Source organism: Panicum virgatum, chromosome 4K (genome assembly GCF_016808335.1).
Source record: "Panicum virgatum strain AP13 chromosome 4K, P.virgatum_v5, whole genome shotgun sequence".
NCBI classification, from domain to species: domain Eukaryota; kingdom Viridiplantae; phylum Streptophyta; class Magnoliopsida; order Poales; family Poaceae; genus Panicum; species Panicum virgatum.
Window position 1 is genome coordinate 34,161,774 of NC_053139.1, and position 22,016 is coordinate 34,183,789.

General features: G+C 43.0%; 1 protein-coding gene across 3 annotated transcripts; it reads left to right on the forward strand.

Annotated features, from left to right (window-relative positions):
• The first annotated feature begins 15,542 nt into the window (after window positions 1-15,542).
• On the forward strand, window positions 15,543-19,229 carry LOC120704837 (disease resistance protein PIK6-NP-like). Of its 3 annotated transcripts, XM_039989369.1 has the most exons (3): window positions 15,543-16,607; window positions 17,174-18,018; window positions 18,114-19,229. In XM_039989369.1, exon 1 carries the CDS (start codon window positions 15,818-15,820, stop codon window positions 16,448-16,450), a length of 633 nt encoding a protein of 210 aa, XP_039845303.1. In that variant the 5' UTR covers window positions 15,543-15,817; the 3' UTR covers window positions 16,451-16,607; window positions 17,174-18,018; window positions 18,114-19,229. The 3 variants fall into 2 exon arrangements, with proteins under 3 accessions (XP_039845303.1, XP_039845301.1, XP_039845302.1); XM_039989367.1 differs by having other exon boundaries at window positions 17,174-19,229.
• The last annotated feature ends 2,787 nt before the right edge of the window (window positions 19,230-22,016 follow it).

Sequence of the window (22,016 nt, forward strand, 5' to 3'; positions counted from 1 at the left end):
AATTCACATAATCAGGCTGAGGGTTCTATCAGTCTTCAAAATATCCAGCAAATCTTCATTTAAAATTCAAATCTTTCTTGAAAAAAGTTGCCATTTATGACACATATCCAGTAGCCCCCGGGCCTTGAATCCAAATTCCATGATTTGGGATTAAGGATCCAAAGTCGTGGCATACTATTTATTGCTAGAGTACACCATAACTGGTGTGCCTCTTTTGAACTTCCCGATATTCACGACATTGCCACTAACCAAATTATTTAACTGTTGCAAACCGATCTAGGGTTTCACACTTGTTCTTGCCATTTGCAATTCGAATCGCCATTTGCCAATCTCCTCAACATAATCTGCCCTTTTGAAATTCATCCATTCCCCAAACCATTCCGTCAGCCCCCGAGCATATGAGAGAGAAAAAGCTCGTGACATTTCGGATGGCGCCCAACAGGTCAAGCCGCCAAGGAATGAGGAAGGAAGCAACCATGCCTGATGGCTGGAAGAAAAGTAAGTTATCAGAAACTGAAATTTCTTCTCTTGTGAGTCATCATCTACTGCAATCAAGGGCAATTATCCAATGGCAATCAGCGAAGGGGCATAATAGGCCTTATGAGAAGGTTGCGGAGACTATTCTGTTCAAATCTTATGTCGAACGTGGTCTTGCAATTCCCATTTGTAATTTTTTGTCGGGTTTATTGGTTCATTGGTGAATCCAACTTCACCACCTGACCCCAATTCCATTCTCCATATCTCAATTTTTATGCATTTGTGCGAAGCTTTCCATGGAATTCATCCTCATTTCGACCTCTTCAAGAGTCTATTTTCCTTGAATTCCCATCCAAATGTTAGGAACATCGCCAGTGTGTGGGGGGTGGGGGGTGCTGACCTGCAACTTCGCCCATAGATGGTAGACAAATATATTCATATACTCCCCGTCGTTAGATTGGAGATTGAGGAGCCAAGTGGTTCTATGTAGATAATCACGCTCCTGCCATCCCTGAGAGACGTCTAGTCCTCATCAACAATGTAGCGAGTGGTTTGCTCATGGTCAAAACAAGGAGCAAGAGGATGAGTTGTTGCTGCGTATCGTTGATTTGAGGAATAATGGCGTGACTGGAGCAACATTGATTTTGTCTTGGCTCAGGAGACAAATTCAGCCTCTACAGAATTGATGCAATCTTGGATTTGAATATACTGGCTTATCAGACCCTTCTCGATCTTCTTCGGAAAAAAATTATGAAGAAGCAATGATGCTTGTTCACAATGTACTTGAAGGTGTGAATGTTGTGCCAAAGATCCTGCAACTATATCACTTCAGACATCCTCCGAAACAGGTAATAATCTCATCCATCGAGTAGTTGACTAAGATTTGTCTGCTGTCATAAACTGATGATTGTTGTCTGATTTGCAGGATGACTTGCTGGTGTTTTGAAGTGATCCTCCTTTACTTGAGATTTTCCGACCATTCGATCAAAGGCCCAGCTCTCAACAGCCGGATTTTGCTCATCGACCTGATATAGATCCGACTATCTCAGAGGCATTATCAGATTCTGACTCCGATGATCGTACTACCCTTGCAGAAGAGTTGAAGGGTAAGACAGGAGGTGTTGATGTTGGTACACCTGAAGAAAGAGCTGCGACTAGTTGTCTCAAGAAGATGAGGACAACTGTTCGCAAAAGAAAAGCCAGTGTTGTCATCAGGTAACTAGTCGGCCTGTATATTCTAACCTTTGATGCAATGATCCTTCTGTTGATATTATCTCTTTCTTTTGGTTTCTTATCAGTCCTAACGAATTGTAGAAAAAACAACGGACTGGAGAAAAAACCGCTGCGGCTACTGCCACAGAAGGTGCTGAGAAGATTCCTGACGTGCAGGAAACATCCAGAAGGGGTAGTGGTGTTGCAGGTCCTTCATCACAAGAGATCCCAACTGGTGAGCCCATCGTGCCGCCATACAATGGCTCCGTAAAACTTTCATTTGCTCGACTAGTTTATGTGAATAAACCAACAGGTGCTCCAGAAGAACTCGCAGAGGAAGGAGAATCAGATGATGACTTGGTAGATAGACTAAGAGCAGCATCTCCTTGCGAGTACAATCACGATGAAGACCTTGAGGATGATCCGCTGCTGACGCTCGGCAACTTGAAGAAATTTCAGGCAAATATCCGTGAATTCTCCAAGTTTTCTGTGGTGAGGGATAAGTCTAATTCCATCTTCTTCCATATATTAAAGACTGGAAGCTGATTGTAGTCGTTGATGTAGCAATTGGCCAATCGGTGATATATGAAGTCACAGAAACTGAAGGAGACTGCTGCGGATCACCAAAGGATCAGACTGCTCGAAAAGGAGAATGACATCCTAAAAAAGGATAAAGCATATCTCGAGCAAAAAGTCGAGTTGTTAAAGGAAGTAATTCAGAAGAATCGAGGTAACTTTCTGTAATGTTTGTGGTGTTTTTCATTGCTGAGTCGTTGCCAATGTTGATAATTGTTTTGTGCTATCAACAGATGGAACTGAAAACTACAAGAAATCTATGTAGGATCTCCAAAAAGAATTGTTGGAGCTCAGGACAACTGCCAAAGCTATAGTTGACTTGATTGATCCAGTCGAAGAAGGTGCACCATCAAACAAGACTTTGGTGGAGCGTCTTTGTGAAGCGCCTCAAAAATTTGCAGGTTACCTGTCAAAAGTTTTTTTTTCTTTTGCCTCATCATATTCCCTTGCCTCTGCTCTTAAGGATAAGCTTTGGCTTGTCCATGATCCTTGTGACAGAGCCGTTGTTCTTGTTTTTTTTTTCCTGTGCACTGTTTTGTGCGTACGTTAATTGAACTGTTGTCTACACAGATCACAGTGAAGCCCAGCAGTAGCATCTCCACCGCTAACGCTGCGGTTGGATCAGACGACATCAGGAATATTCAGGACCATCGACGCCGCCTGTGTGCCACCCAAGCCACACGTGCACACAGGCATTCTAAAGTACTCCCTCAATATTGATAAAGAATGACGTTTAAGACAGTGACACGATCTCCAAAACATAACTTTGACCTCGTATTATTGTAAAAATATTTATTAACAAGTGATATATGTATATTTTTATGAAAGTATTTTATTTTTCAAGACAAATATATTTATGTGGTTTTTACTTTTTTTTCAAATTCAATAACTTAAAAGTTATTCATGATTTATATTCCCAATATTTGATCCAAACTTTATCCTAAATGATATTCTTTACCAGTATGGAGGGAGCACGATCATCACCTCATTACCCTGTGGAGGAGGACAATGTGGCCACCAACTGGTTTCAGTGCTAGCTACATTTCTCTAGAGTCCAGTTTCAGTGCAAGTACTGGACTGTGAGGATTTGTTTGGGAAGGGGGGTACTTTGTAGAAAGCAACACTACATATTCTCGCAATGATCGTGTTCGCGCTTTGATTCCTTTGGCATTAGTCTTGACTGGATTCTAAGTAAATGGATCCCCTAAATTTTATCAAAGATAGCATTTCATCTAATTTCATGAAAGATAGCATAATTTCATCACATTTCATCAAAGATAGTATAATTTCATCACATTTCATGAAAGATAGCATAATTTCATCAAATTTCATGAAAGATATAATTTCATCACATTTCATAAAAGATAGCATTTTATAAAAGATAGCATAACTTCATCACATTTCATAAAAGATAGCATAATTTCATCACATTTCATCAAAGATAGCATAATTTCATCAGATTTCATCAAAGATATTATAATTTCATCACATTTCATGAAAGATAGCATTATTTCATCACATAGCATATTTTCCACTTCGCAAAAGAGACCTACCTCGAGGATGAGCTTGACTATGGCGGACGGGGACGAGGGCCCGCGGTGGACGGTGACGACGGCGCGCGGCGGACGGGGACAAGGGCGCATGGATGGGGATGAGGGCGCGCGGCGGACGGCGACGACGGCGCGCGGACAGGGATGACGGCACGGGCTCCTAGGGCGGCAGCGTTCGGGTCGAAGGAAGGGCGGCATCCGTGGGTTGGGAAGGAGAGTGTCCGTTGGAAATCGCGCCCCTGGCGCTCCTTATATAGGTCCAAAGATCACCGCCGGTTCGCAACTGGAGCTGGCAGCGATTCATCCAATCACTACGGCTCGTAATTGAAGCCGGCAGTGATTGGTGTCTATTACTATCGGTTAGTAACACCAACCAATATGGCAGTGATCCGGCAGTGATATGGGTGAAGCCCTGTTGGAGCTAGGTGGTGCAGATGCACCACCCTCCAAATGGAATTTTACCTATTATCATCATATCTTTACCTTAAATGCACCACCCTAAATCCAATGTAATGCACCACCCTTTGCCAAGCTAACAACCCAAAATAGAATAACCAACTTGTAGCGGATAAGCTTTTAGCACATGAAACATTGGCTTTGAGAATGACACTAAGAAAGCTGTTCTAAGGTAAACCAAAACAAACGAGGCATTATTTTTTCTATGTGTAGTTACCGTTTATGTTCAATTTGTCAATATAGAAAATCAATGGTAAAATTGTGAATGTTATTTAAAATTATATGCATTTTCACACATAATGATAAACAGAGTACGTGCTCACTTGTGCTATTTAATGGCTGTTGTTTGTTGCTCTTTCCGTTCACAGTAGAGTGCAGTAAGCAGCAACACTGCACACCACGCCGCCACCGGCCGCCCTGGCCTTCGCCCAGCTGCCGTCCCGGGACCCGCACCCATTAGCTCTAGCTTCGCCCCTGGTGGCAGAGGAAGGAGGGGCGAGGCGGCACGATGGAGGGAGGAGTGGCACAACGGTGCCACAAAGGGAGGAGAGGCGTGACGGCGCGGTGGAGTGAGGAGGGTCACGCGGCCGGTGCAGTGGGGAGAGGGAGGGCCCGCGCTGACCGGTGGAGAGGAAGGAGGAGGCAGAGGTAGGTGGTGAGGAGGGGAAATGATAAGAGGATGATGAGTGGATTCTACAACTGGTAGTTGGTATGGAGGATGGAATATAGAGTATGATGGGTGTCGGAGAACTAAGTATATGAAAGAGAATCTCGATGACCAAGTCTTTTAAAGGATGGAGAATAAAGTATGACGAGTGCGAATAGTCTGAAGCTAAATACCCAACCTACCCATCTCCTCCCTCCCAATCAGATCGCAAGCTTGGCCATCCCCACCTCGTCGAGGTTTGCTGAGCTCAGGTCGGCCGTCCGGCGGCCCCTGCACGTGCCTATGCGGCTACGCCAGTGTAAGCCCCGACCAGCATCCAGTAGCTCTCACCCTACTTAGAGTCCCGTGCCCTCCGGTTGAAGGGTTCTTGGCAGGGTGTAGGTACGGTACTAGACATCTATATGCTAACTTCCTGAAAAAGCTATACAGAAAATGGGTTCAGGTACCATATGAAAGAAATTTTCAAGATCTCTCCAGATGCTGTAGAATGGCTGGAGAAGAATCACTCCAAGTTATGGTACAGGTGTAGAATGGCATGCACTGGCATGGATTAGATCCAACAGAGGTGCGAAGATCGAGGATTTTGTTCACCCTTATTACTCTGTGGCCAAATTCAGGGATGCTTATGCTATCTGTATCAACTTATGGTGCTATCTGTTGCTTCAGATTAAATGTTCCTGGAAATCCATCATATTTGAGTGCTTGTATGGCAAATTTGCTATCTGTACTACATTAACAGTTTTCTTCAGTCTTCAGTCGTGGAGGCAGGGGCAAACTTGGCAATACGAAAATACGAGCCCCTGCAGGTGGGCCCATGAGCCGTTCTGGCGCACAGGAAGGCATATTTCAAACCCGGCGCAAATTGTAATGGCCTCAGCCCGGTATATTTCCAATCTTTGAAATTTGTAAACCTATTTAAGCTAACTAAGTAGGATATCAAACTCTTTCTACCCGGCTCCCAAGAGCAGGGTTTCTCCCCAATTATGGTCTTTCTTATAGTATAGTCATCTCAGTAGTTGTTCTGAACGGTTCAACACTCCGTGCTTTTTTAAAAAAGATCCCTTTTAGGTAAAACACTGCCGATTCTTTATAGGAACCGATAGTGGCTACAGATTACCACTGCCGGTTATTATGTGTAACCGGCATTAAAGTCCTAAATCACTACCTGTTCGACGGGATGCCCCAATTTTTTTTTGGCAGGCTCCCCGGTTCAACCGGCAGTGAGGTAGGGTGACTGCTGACTCTCGCCAAACCGGAACTGATGAGCCGGCAGTGACCTTCTGTTCTGGCGTAGTGTATTGCAGATATCTCAAATCAAAATATTTGAAAACTCCAGTATATTCTATTAAAAGATATTTAGTGACGGAGAAAGGAGATTGCCTTATTTAATAGGATGCAATATTCTTTATCTGCAGTGTTCTAGCCGGTTGGTTGTTGGTAGATATTATTTTTTACAGAACAAACGATTGCTAGATCGTCTGCCTGAAACACCCAGTTCAACATGTTATGCTATTCCATAATGCATCCTAATAATCTGCCCGTGAATAGCTAATTAAGCTTAGCTAGATCGGAAAGAAGGAATTGAATGTTGGATTTGTTAGTTTGACCTCGGTCAACCCTTAACCAACGCAATCAGAGGAGATATCTATTCCCTAAATCTCGGACTCGGGAAACAAATCCCGAGTCCAGTTTTACCATGATCGGGAGGCAAAATCCTAAGCCCATTGGGCTCGGCCCCGGGCCTACAGCGTGACTATAAATAGAGGGTCAATCCCATGGGGTTTGATCCATCCCAAAAACTCTCGTGATTCTCACGCCATCCACCCTAACCGATCGCTAAGCACGTTGGAAGGCTCGGAAGCATGAGCACCACGCACGTCCAGGGCAGTGCCGCTGGCGCCCTGAAGGACGCCGCTACCCCGAGAAATCCCTCAAGGAGCGCCTGCGCTTCATCCCCGACGCCGTCAACACCGTCGATGTCGTCACGTCTACACCAACCTCCAGCACCGTCATGGACACCACTACTGCTGGTATAAGACCAAATCTAATCTATTCCGCATTAGTTAATGTACTAGAGATGATCTTCTTTGGATTAGTGATTCTGGTTAAGTCAGTGCTAAGTTTTGTTAGATTCATTACCTAACATTGAACACCAGAACTTATCCTGAATTGTTTTTTGCTTGTACCTCCACCTTGTTCTCGTGATCTGGTGGAATATTTGGGTGTTCGCTGCTTCTATTGCCCCGATGAGCCAATTCCTTCTGCATGTAGAACTGCATGGACGTTAGTCTGATAGACATTCAGCTTCATTGCCCGTATGCTGCTTGCTGCATTAGGTGTCGCAGATGCACCCTACCCCCGGCTTGATCTTAATAAACTGATAATTGATAAAGTCTTATCTGTTTGGAGGCAAGAAGAGAGTTGCACTACCTATTTGTGACTTGTCAGGCCGCTGCCAAATAGATCGTTGTGGACTTTCTCACCGCCTTGAGAGTGCTGGCATGATGATGATGCTTGATATGATATCATCTGCGTCCATGTGGACAATGATGCTCGCTCGCTTGGAAGCGATGCCCAAGGCTAGGCATTTGCGTGGCACATGACAGCTATTGCGGCGCCGTGGCCCATGGGTAGTGAGAAAACAATACGGGAATTTTTGCCAAAAAAAGGCATATCAGCTTTTGGAATTGGTGGGCGTGGTGTTCTTCGCCAAGATCAAAGAATGTGTGTGGTTCCATAGCAAAATGACTTAAGACAACATCAAACTGACTTGTTTTAGGGACCTAGTCGGAGTATTTGTTTTCGTTGATATTGAGTTGTTAGTGACATGGTGTTATAATGTACTCCCTTCGTATATAAATGTATAGTGCTATTGACTTTTGATATAATGTTTGACTACTCGTTAAAACATGCAAAAAATATAAGTTATACTTAAAATATATTCAATAATAAAACAAGGCATAACAAAAAATAAATGATAATTACATGATTTTTTAAATAAAATGAATGGTCAAATGTTTGAGTTAAAAGCCAGTCGCGTCATATGCTTAAATATGGGGTAACTAAGTACTACTTCCGTTTCAAATTATAAGTCATTCTAAGAATTTTGGAGAGTCAAAGTTTTTCAAGTTTGACTAAATTTATATGACAAGATAATAACATTTATGATACCAATTAAGTATTATTAGATTCTTGGTTAGCTATATTTTCATAGTGCACTTATTTGATGTCATAAATCTTTATATTTCTCTCTATAATTTTGGTCAAATTTTGAGATGGTTTGACTCTCCAAGAGTTTTGGAATGACTTATAGTTTGGAACAGAGGGAGTACATGTTATGATGCACTGGTTAGGACTTTTCTATCTTAATTATTGCCATGTTTGGGCCCGAAACGGTAAAGAAAAAACTGGTTCCATCTGACTTCTAGTTCAGTTTAGGAGGAGAGAAAAAAAGAAATGGTTTCGTTTTATGCGCTGGCGATGCCGACTCAGAGCCAGTATAACCCATGACAAATTGGCCCTAAAAAAACTCCATGTGAGATATGAGGGGTGAGAGAGGATTCAACTGCTGAAGCTGTGCTTTTATTACAACGGTGTCCATGTGAATGTGAGGTGTTATTTAAATCTCTTGATCAGTTGGAAGATTCGAACATGATTTCTACACATTTTTTTACATATAAATATTTGCATACCACGGCCACCACTCTGTTGCCCCTATGCCATTGGCTATCAGGGTCAACTGAAACCTCAACTGCTGCCAATGGCATCTTTACCAGACACCATGACAGTGGGCATCCGGCGCTTTATCACATTAAGAGTCAACTGAAACTTTGCAAAATTTCAGTCAATCTGCGTGCATACTTGGATCCAAGACTAATTTAGAAGAAAAGTACGTTTCCTACTTTCCTTGCAACTACAAGATGCTGCAAAGCAGCAGCTTCTTACGAGGATTGTGTTAGAAATTTAGGCAATTTCGGGCACAATTTAATTCCAAAATTAAATGTATAAACTAGCAATATTTCTATGACTTTAAGGAGTAAAATAAAACATGTGAACATGTTTATACTTATCACACAGAAAAGCATAAACAATATAAATAACCAAAGTTTCAGGGAGTACCCTGAAGCGGGGCCGTTGCCGGAGGCATTGGCTGCGCTGTTACCAACTGGAGTAGACATCTACTCGGTTGGCCTCAGTCGAAGTAGTCGAACTAAATCGGTGCAGGAAGAAGTTCGCAGTGCAGTCCCGCGAACGGTCACCAAGATGTAGTCGACGTAGTCGTTCGGCCACCAGAATGTAGTCGACGTAGTCGTTCGGCTCGTCCACCAGGAAGTAGTCGTTCAATCGGGCAAAGCCTTTGTATTTTTGAGCAGTCACGCTAAAGCGTTACCCAAAAACCTGATTGCCCGCCTATCCCGTGCAGGATCTCAAGGCGAGCAAGGTTTCGGAGGCCTGCTCACGCTAATTCTGTGCGCGCAGAAATTAGCGTTGGGGAACTCAGTTGTTGCAACTGGAGAGGGAGAAGAGAGGAGCCGAGTTGCCTCAGTGCTCTGGTGCTGAATGGATGAGGGGAATGGCACTTCTTATATAGTGACTCAGGTGCTCAGGATCGTTGAACCTGGACACCATCAGAGTCATTTAGGTGATGCGGTTATGGCCATTAATTACAGATTTAATTGCACGTTTAATCGCACGATTAATTGCTGTCAACGGCAAAATAGCCATCACACCGCACCGCACCGCACCGGCACCTGCACGTCACGTCCGGCCGCGCACGCGCACCGCACCGCACCGCACCGCCCGTCCGTCCGGCCGGCCGCGCCGCGCCGCGCCTCGTCTCGGCCACGGCCACGGCCACGGCCACAGCCCGGCCCGGCCCGGCCCGGCGAGGCGAGCGAGCGCGCGCGCGTGTGGTTCACCGTCCTCCTCTTACCGGCTTCACAAGTGGTGTACACGAAGTCCACCTTTTAAGTCGGTTGAGATCCTCCTCAATTCCCGGTACGGAATTAAGCATTGATTCCCTAGCATTAATAGTGGGCTTTAAATTCTTTTAATACTTTAGAAGTAATGGGCCAAGCCCATTACTCCAACAATCCCCACCAAGAAATTCAAGCCACACTAGAAATACCCTCATTCCCTCATTGATATACCAGTATTCGACAGAGACTGTTAAGTTGAACTTCCATCTAGGACAAAGGCTACACTTATTCACAACTGTGCAATGGACTATGCCTTGAATTGCCAGTTTTGTGCAAACAAGTTTGACCAGAGCCCTACACTGGTACTAGGCTGCAAAAGCATCCCTGCGGTTTGGAGCTTATAAGTCATACTCCAGGCCCTTCATGAGTTTCTAGAGAATACCCAATTCTCATAGACCATGACCATGACCAGTGGTCAAACTCATATAGGTGTGTTCCTTTCAGATGTTCTGTAGGACAACATCTTTGTTTCAAGAAAACAACTCATTTGTTTAAAAGAAACCACCTGGCACACATTAAGGTATAGACCAACCTGCCATACAGATTAGAAGAGAAATGCACCTTATACACGGAATGAGCCCTTTTCACAAAGGTTCTCTTCTCACAGTCAGACTTTAGTTTGTTTCACCATCCTAATTCACGGGATCTCCGATCACATAGGACAGGTTTCCACTATAGAATGACTCACGTGGGTCTCAAGCCCAATTTCATAGATACATTGTCTATCACATTTCATGAAAGACCCTTTGTAAACTGATCTGCCAGATTTTTAGCCGTCTGAACATAGTCCAGGGCTATAACTCCAGAGTTTCTCAATTTTCTGACAGATTTCAACCGCCTTTTCACATGTCTAGATGACTTCATGTTATCCTTTGAACTATTCACCTTGACAATTACCGTTTGATTGTCACAGTTCATTAGGATTGCCGGTAACGGTTTTTCAACTATCGGTAAGTCCATAAGGAGCTCACGAAGCCACTCAGCCTCAACAGTGGCGGTATCTAATGCTGTGAGTTCTGCTTCCATAGTTGACCTCGTTAAGATGGTCTGCTTGCAAGACTTCCAGGAAACAGCTCCACCACCAAGTGTAAACACATATCCACTTGTGGCCTTTATCTCATCAGCATCAGAAATCCAATTTGAATCACTATACCCTTCTAGTACCCTTGGGTACCCGGTGTAGTGAATTCCATAGTTCATTGTCCCCTTCAGATAGCGCATTACTCTTTCAAGAGCCTTCCAATGATCATCTCCCGAGTTTGAAACAAACCGGCTCAGTTTGCTTACAGCAAACGAGATGTCAGGTCTTGTAGCACTCGCTAAATACATTAATGAACCAATGATCTGAGAATATCCCAGCTGATCTCGCATTATCCTTTTGTTCTTTCTAAGAATTAAACTGGCATCATATGGTGTTGAGACAGGTTTATAGTCGCTATAACCAAAGCGACTTAACACCTTCTCCACATAGTGAGACTGTGTAAGAATCACCCCACCATTGATCTCTTTTACCAATTTTATATTAAGGATACCATCAGCTTCTCCCAGATCCTTCATCTCAAAATTTTGAGATAAAAACTCTTTGACTTCCTTAATCACATTAAGGCTAGTGCCAAAGATCAGTATGTCATCCACATACAAGCACAAAATCACTCCTTCAGCCCCACCATAGCGATAGTACACACATCTGTCAGCTTCGTTCACAACAAAGCCGACAGAGGTCAAAGTTCTATCAAACTTTTCATGCCACTGCTTAGGCGCTTGCTTGAGACCATATAAAGATTTTAACAACTTACAAACCATTCCTTCTTGACCCTTTGATACAAACCCATCCGGCTGATCCATATAGATCTCCTCTTCTAACTCTCCATTGAGGAAAGCCGTCTTAACGTCCATCTGATGAACGAGAAGACCATAAGAGGCTGCCAGGGAAAGTAACACTCGAATTGTGGTCAATCGGGCAACTGGTGAATAAGTGTCAAAGAAATCTTCTCCTTCTTTTTGGGTATAACCCTTGGCCACAAGCCTAGCCTTGTACTTTTCAATAGTACCATCTGGCCTAAGCTTTTTCTTGAACACCCACTTGCATCCAACCGGTTTACATCCATAAGGACGTTCAACGACCTTCCAGGTTCCATTAGACATAATAGAATCCATCTCACTCCTTACTGCTTCCTTCCAATAGTCAGCATCAGGAGATGAATATGCCTCTTCAATGGTTCTGGGTGTATCATCTATGAGGTATACAATGAAATCATCACCAAAAGACTTTACAGTCCTTTGTCTCTTGCTCTTTCTCGGAGCATCATTGTTATCCTCCTCAGGATTTTCTACAAGTGTATGTTCATTGTGTTCTATCGGCTCAGCAGAGCCATCATCCTCGATGAACTCTTGCCTAGATGAACTTGTTTCATCTCTCATGGGAAAAATGTTTTCAAAAAATGTAGCATCTCTGGACTCCATTATAGTACCAACATGCATGTCAGGTACTCCAGATTTCACTATTAAAAATCTATATCCAATGCTGTGAATAGCATAACCTAGAAAGATACAATCCACAGTTTTAGGTCCAAGCTTACGTTTCTTGGTTATTGGCACACTCACTTTTGCCAAACAACCCCATGTACGTAAGTATGACAGTGTTGGCCTTTTCTTCTCCCATTCCTCGAATGGAGTTATCTCTTTATTCTTTGTAGGAACACGGTTTAGGACATGACATGCAGTCAATATAGCCTCACCCCACCATTCCTTGGAAAGTCCCGCTGTATCTAACATGGCGTTAACCAAATCCATTAGAGTGCGGTTCTTTCTTTCGGCAACCCCATTTGACTGAGGTGAATAGGGAGGCGCCCTTTCATGAATAATACCATGTTCCTCGCAGAATAAAGTAAATAAATTTGAGAAATACTCGCCACCACGATCTGACCTAACTCTTTTGATCTTTCTCTCAAGTTGGTTTTCTACTTCAGCTTTATAGATTTTAAAGTAGTGTAAAGCTTCATCTTTTGACTTCAACAAATAGATGTAACAAAATCTAGTACTATCATCAATCAAAGTCATGAAATATTTTTTACCACCTTTTGTCAACACTCCATTCATTTCGCACAAATCGGAATGAATTAATTCTAAGGGTGCCAAGCTCCTTGCCTCCGCGGTCTTATGAGGCTTACGAGTTTGTTTTGATTCAACACATACATGACACTTAGAATTTTTGACAAAAGTGAACTTTGGAATTAAGCTCAAATTAGCTAAGCGCATCATACAACCAAAATTAACGTGACAAAGCCTCGAATGCCAAACATTTGTTTCATCAACGTTAATAACATTGTATGCAATTTTATTACAAACATCTGACAAAGAAAGACGGAACAAGCCTCCGCTTTCATAACCTTTTCCAACAAAAGTACCAAACTTAGACAAGATACATTTATTGGACTCAAAGACTAATTTGAAACCATCTCTACACAGTAGAGAGCCACTGACTAAATTCTTCTTGATGGTGGGGACATGCTGCACGTTCTTCAGCTGCACGGTCTTCCCCGAAGTAAACTTCAGATTTACCGTACCAACACCAAGAACACGCGCGTGTGATCCGTTCCCCATCAGCAAGGAGGAAGTCCCGCCGGTCTGGCAAGAAGAGAACAAAGAAGCATCAGCACAAACATGAATATTAGCACCAGTGTCAACCCACCACTCGGGTGAACCAAAGACTGAAAGAACAGTAGGTAATAAATTACCGTACCCCGAAGTTCCTCCAGGCTCGCTAATAACCATGTTGGCGGAGTCGTTGCCTTTGCGGTTCGGACACTTTGCAGCAAAGTGATCCGTACTAACGCACACATAGCAAGCTCCCGTCTTCTTCTTCTTCTTAAAAGTGGTTGTCTTCTTAGTCTTTGGTTGGTTCTGCGGTGGCTTTTTCTTGTTCTTGTGGGAGTTGTTCTTCTGAACAAGATTGGCACTTGAAGCACCAACAACTCCTTTCCCACGTATGTCCTTTGCTCTCGCCTTCTCCTCAACATCAAGAGTCCCTATGAGTCCATCTATTGTGAACTCCTGTCTCTTGTGTTTTAGAGAAGTAGCAAAGTCCCTCCAAGAAGGTGGCAGCTTAGAGATTATACCTCCGGCCACAAACTTATTGGGTAACACACATGGGGACTCTTTGCTGCAATTTTTGAGATCTTTTGCCAGAGTATGTATTTCATGAGCCTGTTCCACTATAGAACGGTCTTCGACAATCCTGTACTCAAGGAACTGCTCCATGATATACAACTCACTCCCGGTGTCAGATACTCCATATTGAGCCTCAAGAGCATCCCACAATGCTTTGCCAGTTGGCAGCCGGATATAAGAATCCACCAGGTTATCACCGAGAACACTAATGATCAAGCCTCGAAAGAGAATATCAACCTCATCGAACGCACTCCCTTCCTCTGGAGAGAATTGTTCAGGCTTACCCTCATTCACATGGATCACTCTCGATAGTGTTAACCACAGTATAAGCCGCTCTTGCCAACGTTTGTAATTTGAACCATCAAAAGGTGGTGGTTTGATTGATGCAGCAAAGCTAGATACCGAAAGCCTATTAACACAATCAGGTTTTTGGATTGTTAGAAATTTAGGCAATTTCGGGCACAATTTAATTCCAAAATTAAATGTATAAACTAGCAATATTTCTATGACTTTAAGGAGTAAAATAAAACATGTGAACATGTTTATACTTATCACACAGAAAAGCATAAATAATATAAATAACCAAAGTTTCAGGGAGTACCCTGAAGCGGGGCCGTTACCGGAGGCATTGGCTGCGCTGTTACCAACTGGAGTAGACATCTACTCGGTTGGCCTCAGTCGAAATAGTCGAACTAAATTGGTGCAGGAAGAAGTTCGCAGTGCAGTCCCGCGAACGGTCACCAAGATGTAGTCGACGTAGTCGTTCGGCTCGTCCACCAGGAAGTAGTCGTTCAATCGGGCAAAGCCTTTGTATTTTTGAGCAGTCACGCTAAAGCGTTACCAAGATGTAGTTGACGTAGTCGTTCGGCTCGTCCACCAGGAAGTAGTCGTTCAATCGGGCAAAGCCTTTGTATTTTTGAGCAGTCACGCTAAAGCGTTACCCAAAAACCTGATTGCCCACCTATCCCGTGCAGGATCTCAAGGCGAGCAAGGTTTCGCAGGCCTGCTCATGCTAATTCTGTGCGCGCAGAAATTAGCGTTGGGGAACTCAGTTGTTGCAACTGGAGAGGGAGAATAGAGGAGCCGAGTTGCCTCAGTGCTCTGGTGCTGAATGGATGAGGGGAATGGCACTTCTTATATAGTGACTCAGGTGCTCAGGATCATTAAACCTGGACACCATCAGAGTCATTTAGGTGACGCGCACGCGCACCGTCCGTCCGCGCCTCGCCTCGGCTCGTCCCGGCGAGGCGAGCGAGCGCGCGCGCGTGTGGTTCACCGTCCTCCTCTTACCGGCTTCACAAGTGGTGTACACGAAGTCCACCTTTTAAGTCGGTTGAGATCCTTCTCAATTCCCGGTATGGAATTAAGCATTGATTCCCTAGCATTAATAGTGGGCTTTAAATTCTTTTAATACTTTAGAAGTAATGGGCCAAGCCCATTACTCCAACAGATTGCAACGTGCATCCATGTTCCTTCCACCCTAGATGCAAATATTTTTCTATTTTCCTGCATTAATTGTTCGCCGGATGTGGTGGCGGCATCCCGGCTGTGCAACGTGCGTACATCAATGATCGGCATTTTATTTTTTCTACGGTCTGGACGAGCTACCAGGCTAGGTTGTGCTCATAAGCTAGCTTAAGCGCCACCGTTCTGATCTGCACGCACCACTGCTCAGTCCACACAGATACACACAACATACTTGCCCCTTGCGCCTGGAGGGAGATCCATCCATGGACATCGTCACGGGGCCACTGCCGAGCGTCATCACCAAGCTCAGCGATCTGATTGCTGGCGAGTACAATCTGCAGAAGGGGCTGAAGGGTGAGATCAAGTTCCTCAAAGAAGAGCTTGAGAGCATGCAGGTCGCCGTCCAGAAGGTCTCCAACACACTGCCTGACCAGATTGACCAACAGGACAGGATCTGGGCAAGGGATTTGAGGGAGTTGTCCTACGACATAGAGGACAAGGTTGACGAATTCATGGTGCGCGTCAAGGGCAATGATCCGGCTGAGATGAATGGCGTCAAAGGGTTCATTGGTAGAAGTTTCAAGTTATTCAGCAAGTTCAGGATTCGTCATGGGCTTGCTACAGAAATCAAAGATATCAAGAGGCGTGCCCAAGAGGTGTCCAGGCGCCATAAAGACTACAAGATCACCAATCATAACTCTGAGCCTGTCAAAATGGATCCTCGTTTATTTGCTCAGTACAAGAATGTGAGGGAGCTGATTGGCATTGACGAGGCAAGAGAAGAGGTAATCAAGATTCTGAAGGAAGGCAGTGAAGTGTCCAAGCAGCAAGACAAGATTGTTTCCATTGTTGGTTTTGGAGGCCTTGGAAAGACAACTCTTGCTAATATTGTGTAGAGCTCAAAACACAATTTGAGTGCTCGGCTTTTGTTTCGGTGTCTCAAACTCCTGACATGTTAATGTTACCAAAGGATATTCTGTGTCAAGTTAAAAAGGGAAGTGACTCAAGCACCAACATCGTCAAAGAGCTTACAGAGTTCCTTCAGAAGAAGAGGTATGGACACAACACGTAAAATTAGCCATCCATTGCTGTCTATATAATTATTTTTTCCTTGGAAACATCGATATTGTTTGTACCACCAAAAGTTCACCACTTTAACCAAATAGCACTGTAGTTCATATTTGATGCAAGGAGGACTACTGAAACATTTTAATGATAAATTGCAGAAATTGTGGTCGTTCAATATCGTAGATTATTTATAATCCATTTCACAAATATTAGTTTACAATAATAACCATGCATAGACTTAGGTTGCCCTAATTTTAGAAGAAAGGAAATGTGAAATGAATACGTGTGTTCCTGTTAAATGAAACGCACTAGTAATTTTATCTCCTTCACACACACACACACGCACGCACACAGACGCACGCACACAGACGCACACCGACACACACGCATGCACACACACCCACACACGCGCACACGCACACACTATTTCCTCAAATTACAGTGTTGTTCCTTCTTATTAATCTATGTATCATTTTAAATGGTGCATGAGAAAACTAGAAATTTCTACGTGATTTTCTGGTAACATAGTTTTTCTTTAACAATGAGTGTAGGTACTTGATTGTTCTTGATGACATATGGGACTTGTCAATCTGGAAACAGATCAAATCTGTGTTGCCTGCTAACAATGTTGGAAACAGAATTACGACCACACGTAGTGTAAATGTTGCTGAAGGAGCTGGTGGTGCTTACAAACTAAAACCCCTTTCCTTGAATAACTCCAGAAAATTACTCTATGGGAGAGTGTTTGGCAATGAAAGAAATGAAGACACAACAAAATCCCCAGACATGGAACTGGCCGAAGTATCCCATAAAATACTAAGAAATGTGCTGGTGTTCCCTTGGCTATTGTTACAATGGCTAGTCTACTTGCTCTTAAAGGAAGAGATAAACTGGAGTGGTATAAGGTGTGCGACTCAGTCGGTACTGGTTTAGAAAACAACCTGGATGTGGACAATATGAGAAAAATCTTGTCATTTAGCTATTATGATATGCCATCCCATCTAAGGAATTGCCTATTGTATTTAAGTATGTTCCCGAAAGATAGCAGCATTGACAAAAGCCATTTGATACTACTGTGGATAGCTGAAGGTTTTATCCAAGGCACAAAGCCAGGACAGAGCCTATTTGAACTCGGAGAGAGTTACCTCAACGAGCTCATAAACAGAAGTTTGGTCCAACCTAAGTACAATGCCTATGATTATATGAGCTGTCGTGTGCACGATATGGTGCTTGATCTTCTCTGTTCCTTATCACGTGAAGAAAACTTTGCTACAACATTGAATGATGCGGTTGACTTGTCTCCGTCAATGAAGGTTCGAAGGTTATCACTTCAAAATAGCACGGCGACAGATGCTGCTGCACTTCAGGTGGCCAATATGAGCATGGAACAAGTGAGGTCAGTTGTCTGTCAATCTGCTTTTAAGCTATTACCGGCACTTTCCAGTTTCAGAGTATTACGTGTACTTGATTTAGAAGAGTGTAATATTTCAGAAGATAGCAGCTTGGAGAAACTTGGAAATTTGGTTCACTTGAGGTATCTTGGGCTAGGAGAAATATGGCCGCGATTGCTTCCTGAAGAAATAAGTAACCTGCGATTTCTTCAAACATTAGTGGTCGATTATACAGGCAACCTGCCGTCAAGAATTGGTCAACTAAAGGACTTGATATGCATACGCGTTAACGGCAAGCCAGATGTACCAAAAGGGATTGGGAACCTAACGTCCCTTGAAGAGCTGTCTAGCATAGACATCGACTCCATAGAGATTCTACAAGAGATGGGAAATCTGATGGAACTCAGGGTCCTGGACATTGGCAACACGGATGTTCTCGTCCACAGATCTTTTGCTGAGTGGCTATGCAAGCTGCGAAAACTCGAGAGGCTAAGGATAACAGAAGCAGAGTTTGAAGATGATGAATTGATCTTGGATGACTGGGACGTCGCCCCAAAACATATCCGTGCACTAGAACTGGGGAATGCCGGGTTCTCTAGATTGCCAGATTGGATGAAGCCCTTGTTTCTTCCGCACCTATGCTCCCTAGAGGCATACGTGGAGGAGTTACATCAGGAAGATTTCAAGATCCTTGGTGACCTGCCAGCTCTCCGTTCTCTAGATCTGCGGCTGGGCCATGAGTGGGCCGGGCTCCCCAGGAGATTCACCGCTGCTGCTGGTTCCTTCCCATGCCTATCGTACTTGAGGATGAAGGGATACGTACAACCTTTCGAGTTTCAGCAAGGAGCCATGCCGAAGCTCGAGACACTTGACTCCACTTTCCTTTGGTGGGAGATGACGCAAATCGCCCGCAACAGTGGTGGTTACGACTTGGGTCTGAGGAACCTGTCATCGCTCAAGCTTGTCACTGGCTACGTGGCCCAGAGGAACCGGTGAGGACCGGAAGAAGGCAGCAGAGGCAGTGCTGAGGCATGAAGTTGAAACACATCGCAATCAACCCACCGTTCGGATCTATTAGATTGAGCAAGGACACTGTTATCAGTTATTCAGTTTTTTTTCTTCTTCTCCTATCCCTTTTTTCCTCTTGTGATACTAATGGTGGAAGAATTAATTTTGAGCATTGCATCCAACAATATTCATCGTCATCATTGTTCCACTTCTTACTCTATGTTGTAAAAGGGTTAAGCAGTCTCAATAACCGTGAGAAACAGACGATTCGAATCGAATTTGTTAACTTTGCAAGGCAGACCTAAACACACGCATGGAAATCGAGTCACCCACACGACTTTTCTCCTTTCTTTCCGAGTTGTGGAACAGGGCACCCCCTCAACTACAGAGTACGAAGACTCTGCATCCACATGTGGCCGCATGTGAACGAAGTTCAAAGAGGGTGGAAGATATGTCCACTCGCCGGGCCAATGAGTTACTTAAGCTTACCAATTACTATATTTCTCGGCATGTAGTTAGTACGTTCAAACACTTAACCACCACTACCACACACTGCGACCTTAGCATTTTTCACTAAACAGACGGGGCATCTACATCGTACCATGGCCCCGCCCGTATACCTTGCAGTTGCAGCATGTGGTAAACATTCAACACCTATAATCTCGCGAGTGATAGAAAATCACTCAACTTTTACCGAACCCATTAGCATAGCACTCTAATGAAACTTACAACTAGTGTCTCAAACATAGGTACATAAGATCATGCAACTAAGATTTTCATTCAACTCCTATAAACTTAATGCACAATATCATATATATATATATATATATATATATATATATATATATATAGTTGCAAATAAGGGTTATGCTTCGGGGCTTGTCTTCCAAAGCAAAGCTAGCCTTGGGCTCTTCCGAACCTTGGTTCCGGTCTTCAGAAACTTCAGTCAAGTTCACTTGGGCTTCTTGGTGTTCGTTCTCGTGCTCCGGCACCAACTCGTTTGTTCCGTCGGCTAGAGTCGTCGATTCTATATTAATGCAAAGATTCAAGTTATTTGGTTGATGAAATTTCATTATTTCCTTCACTATAAAGTTGTAATCCAATAAAACACAAGTTTTGTTATAAAGTTTCTTATTTACATATTCTTGGGCAAACATTTATAGAGTAGTAATTGACTTTACTTAGTTCATAAAGCAAGGGTTTTGCTGTTTTTCCATTTTATCATTGTGCAGAATCGCATTTTTCTTAATTAACACTAGAAGAACAAAGTGACGCTTATAACTGGAGTTATACATAGTTTCTGGTGTTGAAAATTTATACAAGGCACTTCTCTAAGTAAAAAGCTTACTGTATAAATTTTAGCTCATTTGATGCAGCAGATTAAACATGAAAAATAAAGTAAACAACTACTTCTAGAACCAAGATCCATTTATACAGAACAAAGTATACACGCAATGGTTCTCAATTTTTACTGAGTCTTCCTAATATCATGTCAAGCACACTGTGAATTTATCAGATTTTTCCTATGCAGGTCCTAGAGACAAATTTATTCAAACTAAATCTACATTTACCAAGATCTATTTCTTCATGTAGTTTCGTTAAGGATCTGCGTGTCAAATTTTTCTATAGTTTCATCCACTCAAGTGAATCCACTGGTAAAAAGATCACAATTTTCCCACTAAAGAAACTACTGGTTTTACTTTTACTATTTAAATAGGAAAAAATATTTAGCAAGATCTAGTTGAGTAACAGGTTCCAACTTTTTGTATAGCCTCTATACAACAGTATCATGGTTCTGTACAAGTTTCATCCTAAAAAGTACAGTAAAACATCAAGACCAAAACAAACATTATAGATCTAGCATAGCAAAAATCTGTATATAACTTCTGTTCTCCAAGGAATCTGATCCTTAAATTTGGCTATCATGCTCAACTACTCAATACTAGCATCTGGTAAATTTTTCACATTTTTCCCAGGACTATAGATATTTATCTTGATTTAGTACCATTTTTCATGACTAAAATGAAAGTATATGCTAAACAGTGGCAGTGTGTTCCGAAATTTTACACTAACATTCTTTTAGTTACTAGAGTCAACTAAGAAAGTTTCATCCTCAGATCTACAGTGCTACATCAAGAACAATTGAACCATCTATACCTAGCCTAGAACAAGTCCTACCAAAAATCATAGTCTAGGTGAGTGATATGGCTCTGAAAATTTTTCACAGAGCTAAACATTCCAAGATGACTCTATGCTACAAAAATCATACCCAGAATTGTTCTTGAACACGAGATACATTTATGTGCTATTTAATATAATCTTTAACCTAGATTAAAATGTAAGAATAATATGAGTATATGTATGTAAGCAAAGTTGTAGATTTCGTTCAACGATTCCAAAACATTTTAGTTTGAATTTTTAGGATTTTTTTACAATTTGTTACAGATTTTACAAGTTCACAGGTTGGGAATCAAAACTTGAAACATGGTTTTACAGTCAGGTCCACGGGTTTTTGTACACAGGTCCCTAAAAAGATTAAAAAGGATGCAAAGTAGTCCTTGGACCATGGGGCGGCGGTTCCGGCTGAAATCCGGCGAGGAAGCTCGCCGGCGGTGAGGGGCCCGGGGCGTTTGAGCATGTGAGCGTCAAGAGCTACCTCTAGGTGTCCTTATACGACTACAACACTATTTATTTGCCTGACACGTGAAACCCGTCTACAAGAAGTACTCTCTATCCATCTACCGCATACATTCATTTTTAGCATGTTGTTCTTGCAATCGTGGCAGCCCGCTAGCTCCATCCTTCAAGGTTCCAACAGCTTCGATCCTCCACCAGCACGCCATCACATGCTGGGCATAGTTACTAGGATCGGGTCGGTGATTGAAATGTTGAGATGCTTGGTTCGATGTTTGATTGTTCTAACCTGTTGGACTATTGATTCATAACTGTCTAAATAGAGATAATTTCATTGTACCAAATACAAGAGTCAGAAAGT